Below are 20,155 nucleotides of genomic sequence, written 5' to 3'. Positions count from 1 at the left end.
GAAAGATGCACTCCTGCCGAAAGCAGATTTATTTTGACTTCACTTACACTATGCGTCACTGGGGATGGTGGTGGTGGGGTGATGGGCAAGGATGATTACACTGAATTAACCCTCCTACTTTACTTTCTCCTTTTCGTTTAAGATTACTGCGTGTGACACTGAAGATTTGTGGAGAAAGGCATTATACGAAACCCATAAATTAAGAATTGGGGGCTATGCAATTTTCAATTGTTTTAATGAGGTAATACCTTATGATCAAAGCTTATGAAAATTCAATAGTACAGAAATCAAGTATGATGGATGTGAAATAACACAGGAGAGACTTACATGACAGTAACATGGGGACACAATGCATGTAGAGCTAAGTACAACAGGAGGAGAAAACTGACAGCCAGGAAGAACAATTGACAGGTAAAATGCAAAGGTAAGCACAAAGGAACAGAGCTACAGTGGAGAAACATATAGCTGATGGCATCTTCAAAATCACTGGGGCAGTACTAATAAAACAAAAAATCACACACTGAACACAAAGCCACATTAGATTTACACCATTAGTGCAAGAAATAATCAAGTACAGTAGCAACTATGTAGACTGATTTTTTTTTTAAAAAGGCATCCATCATAAACAGAATGTAGAGAACTTAAAACAACTGAATTCAGATTCACAGAATGCAACACAATAGTTAGAATTAAGACGGCGTGAAAGGCTGAGAATAGCAATCTCAATCCACCTAACCTGTGGAATGACAGCTGTGTAAATTTATTAAAGTAGACCAAGAGCTGGCACCTGAAGAGAGGTCTCAAAATCAAATGTTTAAAAAAAAGGATTCAGAAATTGTTCAGACCTAGATAGATAAAATGGATAGATGGGTGAAGGATGGATTTAGAGCTAGTTATCTAGTAGTGGTTCTACTAAGCTTGATCTGAGTTTTTCTCCTGTCTAGGACTTAACAATTATGAATTCTTTGACCCATGAAAAAAAACAGCAGTTGTCCCAATTTTGTTAGCCTCCAGCTACAATCTCCATCAGCCAGGAAAGGCCATTCTAATCAAAGAGAATGCTTTAAGTTATCACAGACCTGGTCCAAGGACTAAACAATGTATCATTACAGATCATTTAAACAGCTCTGAACCATGGAGAGCTTGATACTCCTCATATCAAGTTATGTTTATAATATGGAAAAGGGGACGGGCTTTGTCACCTTTTCATCTCTGGCTTGTGTCAGCTGGGCATCAGAGAAAAGTGTGCTCTCAGTGTGTAATCAACTAGTTATGGTTGATGCTATAAATTTAATTTACAAACAAAAATAATAGGTGGAGAAATCATGAATTATGGAAACCTGCATCCAAAACAGAATATGGTAGAAAACAGATGGTAATCCTGTCAGCAACTAAAGAGGGAGAAGACACACTAGTGTTTTGAGAAAAAGATGGGCGAGACCTTTATCAAACTGATGAAAGTAACGCGAGCAGGCAGGTGAAGGTCATAGTCAATGACACCAATATTACAAAGCGAGAGCTGATGGGTTAATGCTCTGCAAACTCAAAGTGAGAAAAAGATGAAAAATAATGGGTGATAGGCAAAGTTCCTCAGTCAGGCTGTGATAGGTTTTAGAAAGACAAAAAAGGGAAGTCTGAAAATGGGATGGGACATAGTAAAATGTGAATGGGAGAAAACATCAGAACAATGAGAGAGGTGTAGCGCTGCTAAAGGCAGAAAATGCTGGAAAAGAACAGCCCAAGAGAAAACATCTGAAACGGGTTTCTGCCGACAGAAAAGGAGCCATACCCAAAAGAGGGCTTTCATGAGAGGGTGGCAAAGAAGATTTAAAACTAAGTAACAACAGAGCTTTCTGACTACAGTAGAAAGGATGTCCCTGGACATGTTCCATATGCAGATAGTGTTTTAAATGGCATTTCTGACTCAAACAGTATTGCTTACCTGGTCACAAAGGACACCAGTAAATATGTCAACTTCCAATTAGTCAACTAACATTTGTCCTTTACACCTGTTTTTACTACAATACATTGACAAGAGTAAGGCTTTGCAAAGGTATATCGTAATAATTTCATAAAATTCGTGTGACCTTCATGTCTCTTGGAAGTAGAATGCTTAATTCATATGCTGATTATTTTCTGCCTGGTGATGGTGAAATGGCCTAGCCAGCCACTCAGTTGCATCCAACTGCTACAAGAAACAATAAGAAAACCCAACGGACCACCAGCCGTTAATGTAGGCATCGGACACGACAAAAGCACACCCAGCCCAGTCAACCCTACACAGTTCTCCTCACAAACATGTGGGGACTTGGGCCAAAATTGGGAGAACTGTCCCAGACTAATCAAGCAACAGCCTGACGCAGTCATGCTTACAGAATTGTACCTTTCAGTCAATGTCCCATATTCCTCCATCATCACCCCTGGATATGTGCTGCCCCACCCACAGGACAGAACTACCAGACATGGTGCAGTGATCCTCAATGATGGCGGAGTCTAGCACACGAGTGCAAAAGGTAAGGTTGAAACGATTGCAATCATCTTCAGCCAGAGGTGGCGAATGGATGATCCATCTCAGCCTCCTCCTGAGGTTCCCCAGCATCACAGATGCCAATCTTCATCTAATTCAATTCACTCCATGTGATATCAAGAAATGGCTGAATGAACCTGGTATAGCAAAGGCTACGGGCCCGATAACATTCTGGCTGTAGTGCTGAAGATTTGTGCTCCAGAACTAGCCACACCCATAGCTAAGCTGTTCCAGTACGGCAACATTGACATGTACCCAAAAATAACCCAGGTATGTCCTGTGCTACTTTCAATCATCAGTCATCGTGATGGAAGATGTTGTTGACAGTGCTATCAAGCAGAACTACTAACCAATAATCTGCTCATGGATGTTCAGTTTGGATCCCGCCAGGACCACTTGGCTCCATGCCTCATTACAACCTTGGTTTAAACACGGACAAAGGAGCTGAATTCCAGAGGTGAGGCAAGAATGACTGCCTTTGATATCAAGGCAGCATTTGACTGAGTGTGGCATCAAGGAGCCCTAGCAAAATTAAAGTTAATGTGAAACAGGGGGAAAACTCTCCACTGGCTGGAGTCATAACTACACAAAGGTAAATTGGCCATTGTAAACTGCCCCAGTGTAGGTAGGTGGTAGGAGAATGGTGGGGATGTGGTAGGGAATATGTGATTAATGTAGGATTAGTATAAATGGGTGGTTGTTGGTCGGCACAGACTCGGTGGGCTGAAGGGCCTGTTTCAGTGCTGTATCTCTCTATGACTCTATGAAAGGAAGATGGTTGCGGTTGTTGGAGCCCAATCATTTCATCACTGCAGGAGTTCCTCAGGGCAGTTCTAGGCCCAATCATCTTCAGCTGCTTCATTAATGACCTTCCCTTCACCATAAAGTCAGAAGTAGGGATGTTCTTGATGATTGCACAGTGTTCAGTTCCATTCATAACTCCTCAGATAATGAGACAGTTCATGCCTGCATATAATAAGACCTGGAGACCATTCAGGCTTGGGCTGATGAGTGGCAAGTAACATTCACACCAATCAAGTGCCAAGCAATGGCCATGTCCAAAGAGAGTTGAAACATCTCCCTTTGACTCTTAACAGCATTACCATCACCAAATCCCCCGCCATCAACAACCTGAGGGTAATGATTGACCAGAAACTGAACTGGACCAGTTACATAAATACTGTGGCTACAAGCAGCTGAGTATTCTGTGGCAAGTGACTCACCTCTTAACTCTCCAAATTCTTTCCACCATCTATAAGGCGCAAGTTAGGAGTGTGATGGAACTCGCCACCTGCCTGGATGAGTGCAGATCCAACAATACTCAAGAAGGTCAACATCATCCAGGGCAAGCAGCCTGCTTGAGTGGCATGCCACCAAACACCTTAAACATTCACTTCCTCCACCAACAGTGCACAGTGGCAGCAGTGTGTATTGTCTACAAGATGCAATGCAGCAACTCGCCAAGGCTTCTTTGACAGCACCTCCCAAACCCGCGGCCTCTATCATCTAGAAGGCAAAAGGCAGGAGACACAGGGGAACACTACCATCTGCAAGTTCCCTTCCAAGTTACACACCATCCTAATTTGGAAATATATTGCTGTTCCTTCATCGGTACTTCATTAAAATCCTGGAACTCCCTACCTAACAGCACCATGGGAGTACCCACACCACACGGACTGCAGAGGTTCATGAAGGCAGCTCACCACCACCTTTCCAAGGTGGGGTGTTAGGGATGGGAAATAAATGCTGGCCTTGCCAGTGACATCTACATCCCATGAATTAATTTAAAAAAAATACAAATCCCAACCCTGAATACTCACCCCGAGTGAAAGAGACAATTAGATGCATTTCTGGGGTGCGTGTGGTGATCGAGTATATTGCGAGAAAGTCAATATATGGCATTGATCTATTAAAAATGGAATGAGTTTCTGGAGCCTATTGGTGCCTTTTGTTTCTAATATATCCCATCTTTGTACAGTGAAAGCCTCACCCGTCCTCAGGATTGCGGACTTGCTGTATTGGCAGAGAGAAGCAAAGAAGGAGCAGTCTCATACTCGAGGTACAGCACCTACATTCTGAAGTGAAACTATTTACAAATGGACTATGATACACTCTCAGCTGAAGAAAGTAAAAGGGCTGTGAGCTGCAGCAATGAGGAGCTAATCACAAATAGGTAGGAAATAAGTCTGCCACTCAGATTTTTAAGAAGTATAATTGCACTCTACAATACTTTGTTACTGACCGTAATGAAGAAGCAAACAGAGCTTGTATTTTTTTTTATACAAGTGGTACGAAACACTTTTATAGTCCTGGAAGACCAATAAGGGTTGACTTCAGAGCAGTGAAGGCAGTTTCATTTGCATTTTCTTTTCCTTTTAGAACATAATATTCTAACATTCATAAGCAGAAACTGCTCCACTATAAAAGGATAATAAGAAATGGAATTTGATTTCTTAAGTGTTACATTTGCTGGCTCCATACTGTGTTTTTAATATTGCTAGTGTGTTTAGGCAGTATCTCATCCATTTAAAACAACAGAGCATTCTCAACTGACTTCTCTAATTCAGTATCTTAGGATATTCAATGCAAATGGTGCATCATCTTACTTTTATGGCATAACTGAGTGGGTTTAATTGATGTGTCTTAACTGTCATAACACAAGCATTTATTGGTGCTGGCATTATCTAGCAAATTAAGATTGATAAAGCTAATTATACACTTGAGTAAGAAATTAAAGGTGCGTACAAAATGTTTAAGATAACCTCCCTTGTCCAATTCCCAGTTCGGCCATTTTAACAAACGTGCACCCTCACTAATTTTATGCCTTCACAAACACTTGCAGCGTAATTCGTTTGTGAAGTAAAAATTAAACTTCAAATAAAAATATACATTACAAAAAATCAGAAAGCTGAAAACGTGGATTAAATTAGCCACTTGGGAAAATGCAGAAGCTTGAAAGACCTAAAACTCATACCTGCCTTAGAACATAACCAAAGCTTTTCTCATGGACAAAACAAGGGTTGCAGCTAGTTTCTTGTGACAGAGATTCAGCATTTTAACACTTTCAAGGCAGCAGAGAATCTTTGAACACTGCTTCAACCTGTTCTTACAACTAAGTAATAACCTGCTTTTTGTTTGAATCAGTTCTACCCCATTTGGTTGATAAAAGTTCAGTCCACTTCTAAAGGAAGATGCTGTAACATGGACACATATTAATGGAATATATACAATATGCCATATAGGTAAGGTCGCATACCCATGCACACCAATGGCATATTATGTATATTAACAGTATTGCTGTTTGGCTTCTGTCAGTATATGGGGAAAATCAAACTTCTTGTTGCAAGAACAGCAAATGTGATTTGGGGATTTCAATCAGTATAACCATATGATATTCACAAAGTTAAATCTGGCCCTCACAGTGTATTCAATAACAAAATCCATCTCTGCATCAAATGCTGCACAGTGTCAAAAGACATGAATAACCCTGAATTTAATAATTCATGGAAATGGAAATAATACATGGCCAAAACAACTTTGTGCGCTTTTAACTCGATATATGTCAGTATCCGTTGTAAAGCTATTACTTATAAATTGTTTATATGTTTGTTGCAGAACATCCCTCAGTTCATTCAATCGTGCCTGTTTCTGTGCTGATCTAGGTCCAGCTGCAATCAGAGATATGATGGGATCATATCCAGCTGTATACAGTGCTCGGGGAAAGCAGGCACAACCTTAATTAACTTATTATGTTTTCTACTTAAAAGGCAAAGCTTCTCTTTTCTATAAACAATACGGTAGAAAAGCCAGCTGCTTTAAACGCAAAGTTCTAGCAGAAGTGAGAATGCAACTTCCATAACAATTCTGCTTAAAAATGATTAAAAATTGCTCAGAATCATAAATTATAGTCTTTTGTAGCTATTTTATACAAATAATAGTCAACATTCATTGTGATCATTATTGGCATGAGCTATCATTTATCCATAACTAAAGATGCACTCAGTGCTCAATAAGCACACTCTGGACAGGAAGACTGCTCGACGCACTGTGTGTGCTCTGCCACTAGAAGCCACTGCTGCCTAAGATAAAATTCCTTTTTCAAACTGCAGACCTCCACCAAATGTCACCCAGATTTGATACTTCCTTTCAAAAAACGCAGCTCCTATTGTTGTCATGCCGCTCGTAACCTGAAGAGGCAGCTGAACTAGGCGGAAATCCAAATGGCATTTCAATGGCTATCAGAAATGTGATGTTGCATCAGTATGGTAACTACATAACCAATCATATACTTTAGCTTTCAAAAACAGTGATTTCAAACAATTGATAGAAACCTTAAAACACACGGCAGGACTTTAGATCAGAGGGTTACAAACTGGGGACCAGCATCTTGGGAGTTGTCAGATTTCCAAATTTACAAGCGCAATCTCTGAAGAATTCGGATTTCTGTTTGCTTAGTTAACACATTATTTCTGATTGTTGTATACTATTGCAGTGATGGTACTGTTTTGCTTTGGGTGCCTGACACAGTCTTTTGGAATGTGCCGATATTTACAAGAGGTCGCCCATTCAGGGAAGTTTGAAAAACATTTGTTTTGGACAGATTCACAAGCTTCTGAGTTAATTTATATGGTATTCAGTTTCTTGGGAAGGTTAAAAACTTTTATTTCTCTCTCAGTTACTGAAGACAGAAACTTTTATTTAAAATGGATACCAATGTTTTTATTTAATGTCCATTCTATGTATGAAGATAATTTAAATTTTGAAATTTAGCCTACAAATGATAATCGATATTCTTTCTCAGCTCCAGGTTTAAAAAAATTCAGTAATAAATAGAATTTATCAAGTGATTATAATATAGCAAATGTACTCCTCTTAATTCAAAGTTGCTTAATTCAAATTGCCAATTCTGGTTGAAGTTGTGCAACAAAATCATCTTGTACTGTTTTATTCAAATTCTTTAATTTCTTTAACAACTGAATTTTTTCAGCAAAAATATCTCTGAATTAACGGGTAGACTGTAATCACAACATTATAAGTAAACTTTCAAAATTACTTGAAAAGTTAAAACTGAAACCCATTTCTAACCCATTGCATCCCTTGCCTTCTTTCTTCTTTCTTTTCTTTTGGGCCTCCTTGTCTCGAGAGACAATGGATACGCGCCTGGAGGTGGTCAGTGGTTTGTGAAGCAGTGCCTGGAGTGGCTATGAAGGCCAATTCTAGAGTGACAGGCTCTTCCACAGGTGCTGCAGAGAAATTTGTTTGTCGGGGCTGTTGCACAGTTGGCTCTCCCCTTGCGCCTCTGTCTTTTTTCCTGCCACCTACTAAGTCTCTTCGACTCGCCACATTTTAGCCCCGTCTTTATGGCTGCCCGCCAGCTCTGGCGAACGCTGGCAACTGACTCCCACGACTTGTGATCAATGTCACAGGATTTCATGTCGCGTTTGCAGACGTCTTTATAGCGGAGACATGGACGGCCGGTGGGTCTGATACCAGTGGCGAGCTCGCTGTACAATGTGTCTTTGGGGATCCTGCCATCTTCCATGCGGCTCACATGGCCAAGCCATCTCAAGCGCCGCTGACTCAGTAGTGTGTACAAGCTGGGGATGTTGGCCGCCTCGAGGACTTCTGTGTTGGAGTTACGGTCCTGCCACCTGATGCCAAGTATTCTCCGGAGGCAGCGAAGATGGAATGAATTGAGACGTCGCTCTTGGCTGACATACGTTGTCCAGGCCTCGCTGCCATAGAGCAAGGTACTGAGGACACAGGCCTGATACACTCGGACTTTTGTGTTCCGTGTCAGTGCGCCATTTTCCCACACTCTCTTGGCCAGTCTGGACATAGCAGTGGAAGCCTTTCCCATGCGCTTGTTGATTTCTGCATCTAGAGACAGGTTACTGGTGATAGTTGAGCCTAGGTAGGTGAACTCTTGAACCACTTCCAGAGCGTGGTCGCCAATATTGATGGATGGAGCATTTCTGACATCCTGCCCCATGATGTTTGTTTTCTTGAGGCTGATGGTTAGGCCAAATTCATTGCAGGCAGCCGTAAACCTGTCGATGAGACTCTGCAGGCACTCTTCAGTGTGAGATGTTAAAGCAGCATCGTCTGCAAAGAGGAGTTCCCTGATGAGGACTTTCCGTACTTTGGACTTCGCTCTTAGACGGGCAAGGTTGAACAACCTGCCCCCTGATCTTGTGTGGAGGAAAATTCCTTCTTCAGAGGACTTGAACGCATGTGAAAGCAGCAGGGAGAAGAAAATCTCAAAAAGTGTGGGTGCGAGAACATAGCCCTGTTTCACGCCACTCAGGATAGGAAAGGGCTCTGAGGAGGAGCCACCATGTTGAATTGTGCCTTTCATATTGTCATGGAATGAGGTGATGATACTTAGTAGCTTAGGTGGGCATCCAATCTTTTCTAGTAGTCTGAAGAGACCACTTTTATTCAAATTCTTTAATTTCTTTAACAACTGAATTTTTTCAGCTAAAATATCTCTGAATTAACGGGTAGACTGTAATCACAACATTATAAGTAAACTTTCAAAATTACTTGAAAAGTTAAAACTGAAACCCATTTCTAACCCATTGCATCCCTTGCCTTAGTGTGCTTTTAACAGGATAAACAGTGTCTTAATTAGAATACATGAAAGACAAAGCAAAGTAACAGTTAAAACCATACATTTTATTAAGACTGACAGTATTCACCAACAGACTTCCAATGTAGCTCCACTTACCACATTATATTGCTTGCATGTTACATTTAGAGTTTGGCTTTGTCTATTACTTTGCTGAGTTGTGAAAGCTATGTATCATGGGCTCTTATAAGCTTGCTTCATTCTTGTACAGTGATATTTCACAGCAGCAGCAAAATGTCATCTTTTGCACCCCTTATTTTAACATATTGCCAAGAGTTTCAGGGAAGTGGACATTATACTCTTGCAAAGTGCTGTCATTTACTTATAAAAAATCTCAGGTAATTATATCTGTTGTCTAATATTTTAGCCACAAGCTTTGAATCAGAATGAGCAGCTGCTCATGTTGCGAGTGTCTGCTGTTGTCGGATGGGCTTTAAAGTGAACTTACATTTCACATTAAAAAGCATCCAAATCTATACTTCAAATATATTAAAAATCTTATGTGTGAGTGCACCTCCTGTTCACAAATCCTCAGTTCCGATTGCCATTTTTTTTTGTCACACTTGCGTTAACTTTTATTATAAATTCCTGTTTACAGTTATAATGCCTATGTAAACTTGTCACACAGTAATTACACTCTCCCACCAGTGGTCATGCACATTCTTCAAAATTCACCCAAAGACTAGTTAGTCTTCACTCACTGGGTATAACACAGGAGTTTGGCCAGTCGTATATAATTAGTAACCTAGAATGGGGAAATGGCTAGAATTCAATCTTGGGTTTTGATCAAACTAATAAACTTATGCTTTACTCTCATCAGAGTCTGACCTCCTTCCCACCGCAATGCCAATTTTTAATCCATACTCCACTACAGAAACTGTTACTACAGAGATTCACCTTTTATTAGAACACAAAATAAAAACAGAAAATGCTGGAAATACTCAGCAGGTTGGGCAGCATCTGTGCAGAGAGAAACAGAGTTACCGTTTCAGAATTCTGATGCAAGATCATCGATCTGAAACATGAACTCTGTTTTCTCTCTCCACGAATACTGCCAGACCTGGTGAGCATTTCCAGCATTTCTGTTTTATCTCAGATTTCCAGCATCCAGTCTTTTGCTTTTCATTGAAACAGCAGTTTATTTTTGAATGGTTTAGAACACTGATCATTTCCTTAGCTCATAAAACCTATTTTTGCACATCTTTAAGAGACAAAAATTGTTAGAAAGAACTTGCAAGTTACATGGAACCTTATATCAAGACATCTCACAGCACTTCACAACCAATGGATTATTTCTGAATTACTGATTAAGTAGGCAGATGCAGTAGCTAACTGCACACAGAAAATACCACAAAACGCAAATGAGTCAAATAATTCAGCAATTTTTTTCACGTTATGCACTTTATACAAGTAATGGCCACCAAAAAGCCTTAAAATCTATCTAAGTTAGAGCCTGATCTCACTAACATGGTTTAACCTGCTCAGGATCAACCAGTAGGGATCAGAGACATAACAAGCATCTCCTTCCAGCCAATTAGAGCAGCAAAATTCCCAAAACAATGGGCACATTGCTGTATCACTGAAAATAAACATATTAGGCTATCTGGTGATATCTATTAGATGGAGGTGGAGGGGCGACATGATAGAGGTTTACAAAGTTATGAGCGGCATGGACAGAGTGGATAGTCAGAAGTTTTTTCCCAGGGTGGAAGAGTCAGTTACCAAAGGACATAGGTTTAAGGTGCGAGGGGCAAAGTTTAGAGGGGATGTGCAAGGCAAGTTTTTTACACAGAGGGTGGTGAGTGCCTGGAACTTGCTGCCAGGGGAGGTGGTGGAAGCAGATACGATAGCGACGTTTAAGAGACATCTTGACAAATATATGAATAGGAAGGGAATAGAGGGATATGGGCCCCGGAAGTGCAGAAGGTGTTAGTTTAGGCAGGCATCGAGATCGGCGCAGGCTTGGAGGGCCAAATGGCCTGTTCCTGTGTTGTACTGTTCTTTGTTCTTTGGTCTGAAAATTGAAAGTCAAGTTTTTTGTGCTAGCTCAAAACCTTTAGCAAGAGAAATTGTAAACAGGTACATTTCAGCACTTTTCATGTACAAAGTTTTCACATGAGATATTTAAAGGGGCGCTGCAGTGTACCTTGGGGATCAGAAAGTCAGATCTGATCAATGTCTCCAAAATATCAGACAAAATTTTTTGTGTCACCCAATCACTGATGTAACTACAGTTTCTTCTGTGACTTTAACTGCTCCATTATATCATATGCCAGGTCACTGCTAAAATGTGATACTATCAAAAGCTTCTCTCCTTTCGTGTGGAACCCATTCAAATTGTGAGTGTAAATAAAAAAAGGGTCCACTTCAAGTGTTTGAATCAAGAATCCATTCCTACAATTTAAGCAATTTACTACATCTATGTACGTGCAAGAATTTTTTTCAGTGCGAAACCTTCTTTTCACGTAATCTGAATTTCTTTCAGAACATGAAACTTGAAACTTCTCATCTTGGGCAATTCACAAAGTGGCACTTTTTTCTCCAACAGGATTACTACATGGCATTTGCAATTATCGCTACAGAGTAAACAGAAGCATAATGGATGAAGAAAGTGTTCATTCAATATCAATGTTGTGGCTGGTTATCCATTATAGGTTTCCAGTATATTCACTCAGAATCTTGACTTTAGAACTTTAATTTCATCCTTCGAATGCATCTACAATAAGGAAGGAGTTTGCCACAGTTGATGAGAGTAATGGCAACTATAACTGGAAACCGTCTGACATCGATTTTAATCTGCATATTTTATTCACGTCCATTTAAACAAACAAAAAAGTCTATTTTGGCAACATTGAACTGTGACACATGATGACTTTGGCCTAAAGGAAAGTCAAGTATGAAACAGTTAGTGGCATGGCAAGCCAGGCATTATTATTCATTTTGCCTAGTAAAGGCTCTCACATCCGGGCACCTCTGGAACATGGCATTCACAAGCTCACAAGATAATTGAGGATAAGGAAGTTGGATCAGCCCTTTTTAATTCAACCATCCAAAAAGGCCTACAGTCCCTCTTATTGTTTAAGCAATTCCAGGGTTTTCACATGTACTGCTTTATCTGCAAGTCCGTTCCACATGTTATTCAATCACGTGGAGAATTTCCAAATAGGAACATAAGAGATTGCGAGATGAGGAAAGACCACGGACCATCTAATTTGCCTCCTAGCATCCTGGTAGTCAGATGATGCAACTGTTGACTGATCATAGCAGAAAATCTCTATTAATCAGTCTAGAACAGACCCAGATGGGACGTGAGGAAGACCCAGCGCTGGAAAGCCACATCATGTCTCAAACTACTCAGATCAATCCTAAATTTACCTTTCACTTGTTTCAACTTCTGTGTCTATTGCCCTACTCTCACACTTTAAAGTAATATTCCGGGTTTACTACTCCCAATCTCTCATATATCCCTATAAAATTACTTCATAAATGCTTCCTTTCCAGGCTGAAAAGCTCAAGTTTTTCCAGTCTTTCCTCATAACTTAATCCTCTGCCACTGGAAATCTGCCTAGGAATCATATTCAACAGAAGACCAGTGACACTGCAGATACCAGCATTATCTAGATGCATGCGTTTTGTCTCAGATTACGAGTGGTACACAAGATATATGTACTGAGTGCTAAAATATATGCTGAAATGCATTTAATGTAACATTAACATCCTGCAAATGAGGAAATTCATTTTTATAACAGACTAATATAATTTTTATGATTCTTTAAAGAGGCAGAACACTGTGGGTGTGGGAGGAAACACCTTTATTCGGGGGTGAAAAAAAAACTAACCTATCAAACATTGAAGGAGAAATTTCACATACCTTGAATATAATGGCAGCTGACACATAATGCTTACTGCTGTTGGAAATGTCAGCATAGATAGCTGGGATAAGGAAGGATTCAGATACATGCTTAACTGAATCATGGTTACTATCACAGAACATTAGCAAAATGATTTAGTTCTGGCTGGCCAGTTGTCTGCCTCACAATTCTCAAAAGCAAGGAATTTCTCCTCACTAGATATGAGAAATAATAAACCCCTTTTTCGTAACTGTAACGTTTCTGTCGACGAGTCACCATTTGGGTCAAGTTATACCATCAATTGAATGGGTTCAAGTTATTTTGGCCACAGGAAAATGGAGATCTAACAGAGTTTGTCAACTCAAATACATCAACAGGAAATGAGATATTGACAGTGGATGTCACACAAAAAAAAGTAATGGATAAATGACTTAGCAACATAAATTTATCACAGAAATATTAACAGATATCTCAGGCTTTATCCATAATCTGTATTTGGGATCGGGGGAGTCCTTTAGATTGAAATTGTTCCCCCAATTTGCTTCTCTTTAATATATTCACATATTTAATCAATCATTTCAGCCATTAGATCAACATTTAATTCTGAAATCTATTTGCTGGAATAGTTCTTTCATCATAAAATTTATTTACCTTAATCTTTTCCTATATAGCGCCTCATTTCCATCATCTTTGTGCACTCTTATTCTGTGTCTTGATTCATCATCTCCTGAGCTTGGTGAGAAATCTTCATCCAAGTGGTTCGGTTTTTGCCTTTTCTGTTGTATTTTCTTAAACCTTCTGTTATCCAGTAGTTCATCATCGCTGTCCATGATTTCATCTGGGTCGAGCAACTCCTCATCAGGCACGTAGAGTGACTCTCCACTGTCCGAACCTTTGTCTTCTTGCCCTCTCGCTGGCCCTTGCAGGGAGATCTTCTCCGCTGGAACTCTTGCTTTAAATTTAATCTCAAGAGCTTTGCTCTGCAGTTTCTGCAAATGTTTTTTCAGTTTTCGGTCCGTTCTTGACATGGTGCCATTTTTCTTGCGGCCACCTTTTGGATTTTGATCTTTGCCAAGTGAAGTCTCAGCTTTGTCCTGATTTGCAGCTGCTGCTTTCCTCTTGGTTCCTTTAGTAAAAGATTTTCTCCGTATTGCAGACATCTTTGCCTGATCAGCCAGATACTTCTCAAAGTCTGATGCATCATTCAGCATGATCTTGCGAGGTTCCTTTTTTGTTTCTTTCTGAGGTATTTTAGTGCCAAAAGGTGTCATCTGTCCCGTACGGATTAAATGCTCCCATTCCGTCTCCTGCGCTGGCATTAACATACTTCCTAATGATGAAGGACCTGGTTCTGTCAAATAGATCAACAGGATACCATCAAATCCAACAGGAATTTACTTGCTTTTGACGGTAACATTTCCTGTACAGTACATATAGGAATGTGATTTTATGACATTAAAAAGTATCAACTACAATATCAAATAAACTGCACGAGGGATACTTTCAACTGTTTACAGTTGAGGAAGAATTGTTTGCACTTCATGTAGGCATTTCATCTGTAAATGTGGATATATTGATGCAAAATCTTTGGGCTGCATTCCCCATTTCAGTCTTGCACAGCCACTTCCAATTAGCAGTTCATAAATACATTATATTTTTGTTTTATGCTATTTTTTAAACAAGTATTTTAGCATAATTGCTGGAGTTTTTCAATAATTGCTTCAACCATTTTATATTTGTGAGATTAACTGTTGAAATCAGTAAGACAAAATCAATTCCAAAATAAATATAAGCAAGTTCAAAACATCATAGTCCACCAAAAGACCCTAGACCTCTGTTACGTAATACAGCATTGCTATGTGTACATATATATATATATAAAATAGTGGATGTTACAAATATTTTAGACAATACCAAGCAACAACACAGGACATTTCCCAAGTACAAGGTGGTAAACAATCAACCTTGACATTAATATAAATCTGAAATCACAATGAGCTTTTGTCAGCTACAGTGCAGTCCACAAGCAATTGCAAAGGGTTAAATGTCATATCTGCATTGGGTTTAAAGGTCAATGGCACAACTCATCGACCCATTAAAAAAAGCTAGCAGATCTGATGAACAATTGATAGGTGAAAAACTTTATAACAGGGCGATTAAATTTAAGCATCGAGACTGGCCTTCACTTTACCTTCATCGTCAGATTCAAATTCAGCTTCAAGCTTCTGAACGTCGGCACCACTGAGCACTGCCTGGAGGCGTTTCTGTTTGGCACTTATCTTCTTCAACTGCTTCTCCTTATAAACAGGAACAAAATAGAAGTAAACCAACTGAAAGGATAGTATTCACACACCCCACCCACCACCCCCAACCCCCCAAAACAAGGCTCTTCAAAAAACCTCAGTCAGTTGAAAACAGGTACTAAACACGCTGAGAACATATGGTGATTGGGCAGGCCCTATATATAAATATATTGCTTGTTTAGATGCTCTGAACGCACAGAGTATGTTGCTTTCTTATCACTATTTAGGCTGTTGCCTTATTAGTGACCGTGCAACGACCAGACAGTTGTGAAAGCTTTCCCTTTAGGGAAGGAAACCTGCCGTCCTTACCTGGTTTGTCTTATATGTAACTCCAGATCCGCAGCAATGTGGTTCACTCTTAAATGCCCTCCAAAATGGCCCAGCAAGCCACTGAGACCAATGCTGGTCTGGTCAGTGCAACCCACATCCCACGAATGAAAAATAAAAGTTGGGCGGGGGAACTTTTGAATAAAAATAATGCAATATCATTTTCCATCTCAAGAAAATATTGAAATCCTCAAAGAATCATGATGTCCAGAATGTTATGGGAAGCAGAGAAGGGCAGCACCTTGTTTTCTTTCTGTCTTTTCACCGATTCCAGCTTCCTGTTCACGTCTTTATTTGTAGCAGCATGAGGAGCTAACTGCTCAATTATCTTATTTGTATGCTTCAGACATGCCGTAGCGGACCTAAACCAAAAGGTAAACATGAATAACTCGCGTTTCACAAAATAGAAATGCTTTGTATCAGCAAACGTTCATGATCTATGTACTTTCGTTTACTGCTAAATGAATTCCATCAGAACGGCAGTGAACAATGAATCCATGGAGACCAATGCTCAACAAATGAAGAGTCGATTATTGAGAGTTGTAGACAATTGAGGATGGAAGACTTCAATTTATAACTGCAGTAAAATTGGTTTATGCAGCTTAACTCACAATCCCATCATTGAATTCTGAAACACTGAACTACATCTTGATCAGTTCCATATCATTTTGCTTATCCAGCATCCTAGCAAGGCCTACTTCTCATTTGGACTAGTAGAATTTGCTTCTACGACTGTTATTGTGGCATTAAATTGGACAGAAAATGTCTACCCCAAAAGCCCCAGGGGATCTCTGCCTCCACTTAAAGTGGGGTGATACACCTGCCCACCAGCTGGCTCTGCTCCCATCCTGGTGTCTGGTTCCTGACCTACGAGTGGCAGGCACCCTTACCATTTCTGACATTCCTGGGGTTTGTGTGCCAATTGTGGGGGCAGGTAGGAAAATCCCAGCGACACCTTGGTGCTCCATTCTGCCCAAAAGTAGTTCTGAAATTTCGACGCATGGTTTGCATTGTTCCATTGGCAACAGATCACAGAGCGATTCCCATAGGAAGCCAGCAATTGCAGCTTCTTCGGGTCCCGCTGCTGCTCAGATCTGATTCCTGCCACACGTGCAGGTCTAACAGGTGGGAGCACCATCATCCTTTCAATTCTGCCACTGCTTCAGATGTGCCTACAGCGGGAGGCGTCAACAGCAATACTGCTGCAGAATTTTCTGTGGCAGAAACACAAGGAAAGGAGTCTCAGCCCAGTTCCAGCCATCCCCCAAACTGCACGGCCAGTGTCCTCTAGAGCCAGAAATATTGGGGCCCATCATGTCCAATGCAATGTAAAGAGGTTATTAAAGTGTCCTGATTTATAATCTTAGTGTGCAATATATCTCATAAATACAAAGGCTACTTTAATTTCAATTGTGCACATAGGTGATAGTAAACAATGAAAATCTTAATCAGAAACTGTTAAATCAAATTATTTTATTCCAGTATCATGTAAAATCTTCAGTACCTCAGGTCATCTAAAACAGAATGGTACTCTTTCTCTGCCTCTGCTCTCTTGGCTTCCTGGCTGGCTTCATTAATAGCTCTGTCCACTTGCTGTAGAACTCCTTGCTCCAGCACATCCTGGTCGTAGACATCTACGCCGAGACCTCGCAGCTCCAAAGCCTGGGCACTCTGTTCCACAGCCTGGATCTGCTGCCGGTCAATCTGGAGAACTTTCTGAGCACTCCTCACGTCGGCAGGAAGGAGGAAAGTAGCGGATGAGGATGGTCGGCTGTCAGAGGTGTCTGAACCAGCAGAAGCATCCAGACAATTAGCAGGAAATCCATTTTCTCGAAGAGACACTGCAGCAGATGAGATGGCATCAGCTGCCACACCTGCACTGTGGCAGTCTGCCGAAAAATCAACTGAAGGGGGTCCTTCTGCAGGCATTTTACACAATCTATCAACAGGAAATACAGAGTGAATTGCATGACATTAGTGCAGGTTACAAAGTTTACAACAATCAAACTGCATACAAGATCAAAATGTACAAGACAGGAATTGACTGTGGTCGTCTGGCCTGTCCCTGTGTCTGGGAAATATCATACCCCATCTCTTTCACACCGCTGTAGCTTTTGCTCCAGGTCCTTATCCAATCTCTTCAATTCACTGGGACAATTGGCCTTCACTCCCCGCACTGACAGCTCATGCCATAAATTCACCACCCTCCATGTAAAGTCATTAAATCTAAAGTGCTGTTTCTAAGTTTAAACTTTTGTGTCGACTCTGTGGTTATGTTAAATACATTTATATTTATTTTCTCTGTGCTCTTTAGAGTTAATACTTCTGTAAGACATCCCCCTACAGACTTCTCTTTTCCCATGTAAACATTCCCTCTTCAACCTATTCCCATAACCCCAGCTATCGATTGAGTTGCCCTTTGAGATAAACCACTAGCAACAATCCATAGCCACAAAAGAAAAGATATTTTTCTATCTATTTTTGAATATTGTAATCCTTGCATTCAATACAAGTGTTCATATAATTAAGCCTTTGATTAAAACACAAAGCATAACTGATTTAAGAGTTTTCAAGCATGAGAAAACTGTTTTCCCAAATGGCGGCTGGCTCATATCAGAAAGCAACTTAATACAAACCCAGTGATTTCCAGATCACAACTCACAAGTGGTTATTTAACTGCTTAAAAACATCTTGCATTTAGTCTCTCTTCAAAAATAAAATATTTGGAACATTTGTGATACTCCACAGCAAATTGCCATATTGTCTGAAGTGCTCAGTGACCTAGCGTGGAAAATATCCTCCCAAAGCTATTTTCCCCAGTTCTGATGAAAGGTCATCAACCTGAAACATCAACTCTATTTCTATCTCCACAGATGCTGCCAGACCCGAGTTTTCTGTTTACATTATCTTAAAGATATTGTGAGCATCACAGTGCACTATAGTCAGTGCAAGAACTGTGGTCCATATCTGAATACAGTTTATGACCATTTAAATCAAAGCTTTGAAATCAATGTTTACCAATACATTCGTTAAATCATCTTTACAAATATAGTTTTATGAATGCCCCAAAGGTATTGTTCTCAAAGTTTTTAAAGCTTTAACCAAAGGAAACACATTTCCACACACATTACCTATACTCAAAACAGTTTAATTTGTAGACAAGCAAAAAGGAATCAATCTGCAAAGGCTGGGGATCTGAAATGGAAACAAAATCCCTGTACTTGTTTAACCCTGCTGCATAACAGTGCTCAGGCCATGTTTAACTCAGTTTTTCTTCTGAACCCAGACTGATCCATGTTTAACCAGGTTTATTTTCTGAACCCAGATTGGTCCCTGTTTAGTCCAGTTTAATAACTGAACCTAGACTGGCCCATGTTTAACCAGGTTTATTTTCTTGATCCAGACTGGTCCATGTTTACAGCTGCACCTGGTCCGGTGCCCGGACAGGGATCCCGGCTTCTGCTTCGCTCGCTGTTCGCGGGCACCTCACCCACCAATCCCTCGCCCGGGTGTCGACTGTCCTCACCCGGGAAAGATACGAATTCCCGCAAGGTCCCGGTCCACAGCTCCACACAAGCCTTATCCAGGCCGGCCCAGCGAACGACAGCGTTACACAAGAAGCAGCGGCCCTCCCAACACAGCGACACCTGCAGGATGGGAGGACAATCCGCAACCACAGCGACACCTGCAGGACGGGAGGACAATCCGCAACCACAGCGACACCTGCAGGACGGGAGGACAATCCACAGTGAACAAACATTGACATTGTTCTGGGCCGGAGATATCTCCTCCAGCTGGATTCAGATCTGTCCACAATGTCACTCAATAGAATGTAAAAAAAACTATTCATTCGATTTAAAAATATGATTTATTTTGATGTACTTCACTGGTAAACAAATCTCTATTTGTGTAAATTAGATTTCAGCCTTTCTTACTCTTTGTAAGAAAACTGACTCCTAATGTTGACCATCCTAATCTTATGACAAGGACATTTAAAAATAGGGCGCTGAAATGTTTGTTCCTCTCCCTTTATAAACTACATCGGTTCACAGTAGCTTTACCAGCTCTTCAGGATTGCCCTGGAGTTACCAGGAATTGAAGATCAATCACCTGGATTTTGCTGCATGCAACAGGAGAGTAGAATTGTTAGGGCATTAAGAATTGTTTTATTTTCATTCACTTTGAACACTGTTGCTTACTCGTTATAAAAATAGTGGAGATGGAGAAAAAGGCTGTTTGACTGCTTGACAGGAATCATCCAATTGGCTAATAAAGAGTTTATTCATTTTTCAGTTGGTGTGGGCATGCGAGGTTCTGTGAAGATGGACATGCCCGGTGGGGCAGTTGCAGGCAGGAGATAAGAGGATGAAACCTCCAGGAATACCTCCAACCTGGGTTGGCAACCATGCAATCATAGACGTCCTGTGGCCAGGACTGGGTGGGGTAGGTAACCCATTGCCAACCCGACACTAATGATCTTTCTCAGTATGTCACAAAGAATTACACAACATACCAT

The 20,155-nt window shown here is 40.6% G+C and overlaps 1 protein-coding gene across 3 annotated transcripts in view; it reads right to left on the bottom strand.

The window, feature by feature from the left end:
- ercc6 (excision repair cross-complementation group 6) overlaps window positions 1–19,265 on the bottom strand; it is a 55,502-nt gene extending 36,237 nt beyond the window's left edge. The window contains exons 1-5 of one of the 3 annotated variants that reach the window (XM_068020679.1): window positions 19,130–19,265; window positions 17,144–17,578; window positions 15,881–16,001; window positions 15,201–15,306; window positions 13,661–14,360 (exon numbers count right to left, since the gene is read on the bottom strand). In XM_068020679.1, coding sequence (XP_067876780.1) covers window positions 13,661–14,360; window positions 15,201–15,306; window positions 15,881–16,001; window positions 17,144–17,568 — 1,352 coding nt within the window. In that variant the 5' untranslated portion in view covers window positions 17,569–17,578; window positions 19,130–19,265. The remainder of the gene's footprint in view (window positions 1–13,660; window positions 14,361–15,200; window positions 15,307–15,880; window positions 16,002–17,143; window positions 17,579–19,129) is intronic. The other 2 variants (XM_068020678.1, XM_068020677.1) reach the window with 2 other exon arrangements.
- Window positions 19,266–20,155: the final 890 nt, after the last annotated feature.

This window comes from Heterodontus francisci, chromosome 42, assembly GCF_036365525.1.
Source record: "Heterodontus francisci isolate sHetFra1 chromosome 42, sHetFra1.hap1, whole genome shotgun sequence".
NCBI classification, from domain to species: Eukaryota; Metazoa; Chordata; class Chondrichthyes; order Heterodontiformes; family Heterodontidae; genus Heterodontus; species Heterodontus francisci.
The sequence above is the reverse complement of the archived record's forward strand: the minus strand, read 5'-3'. Positions and strand labels throughout refer to the sequence as shown.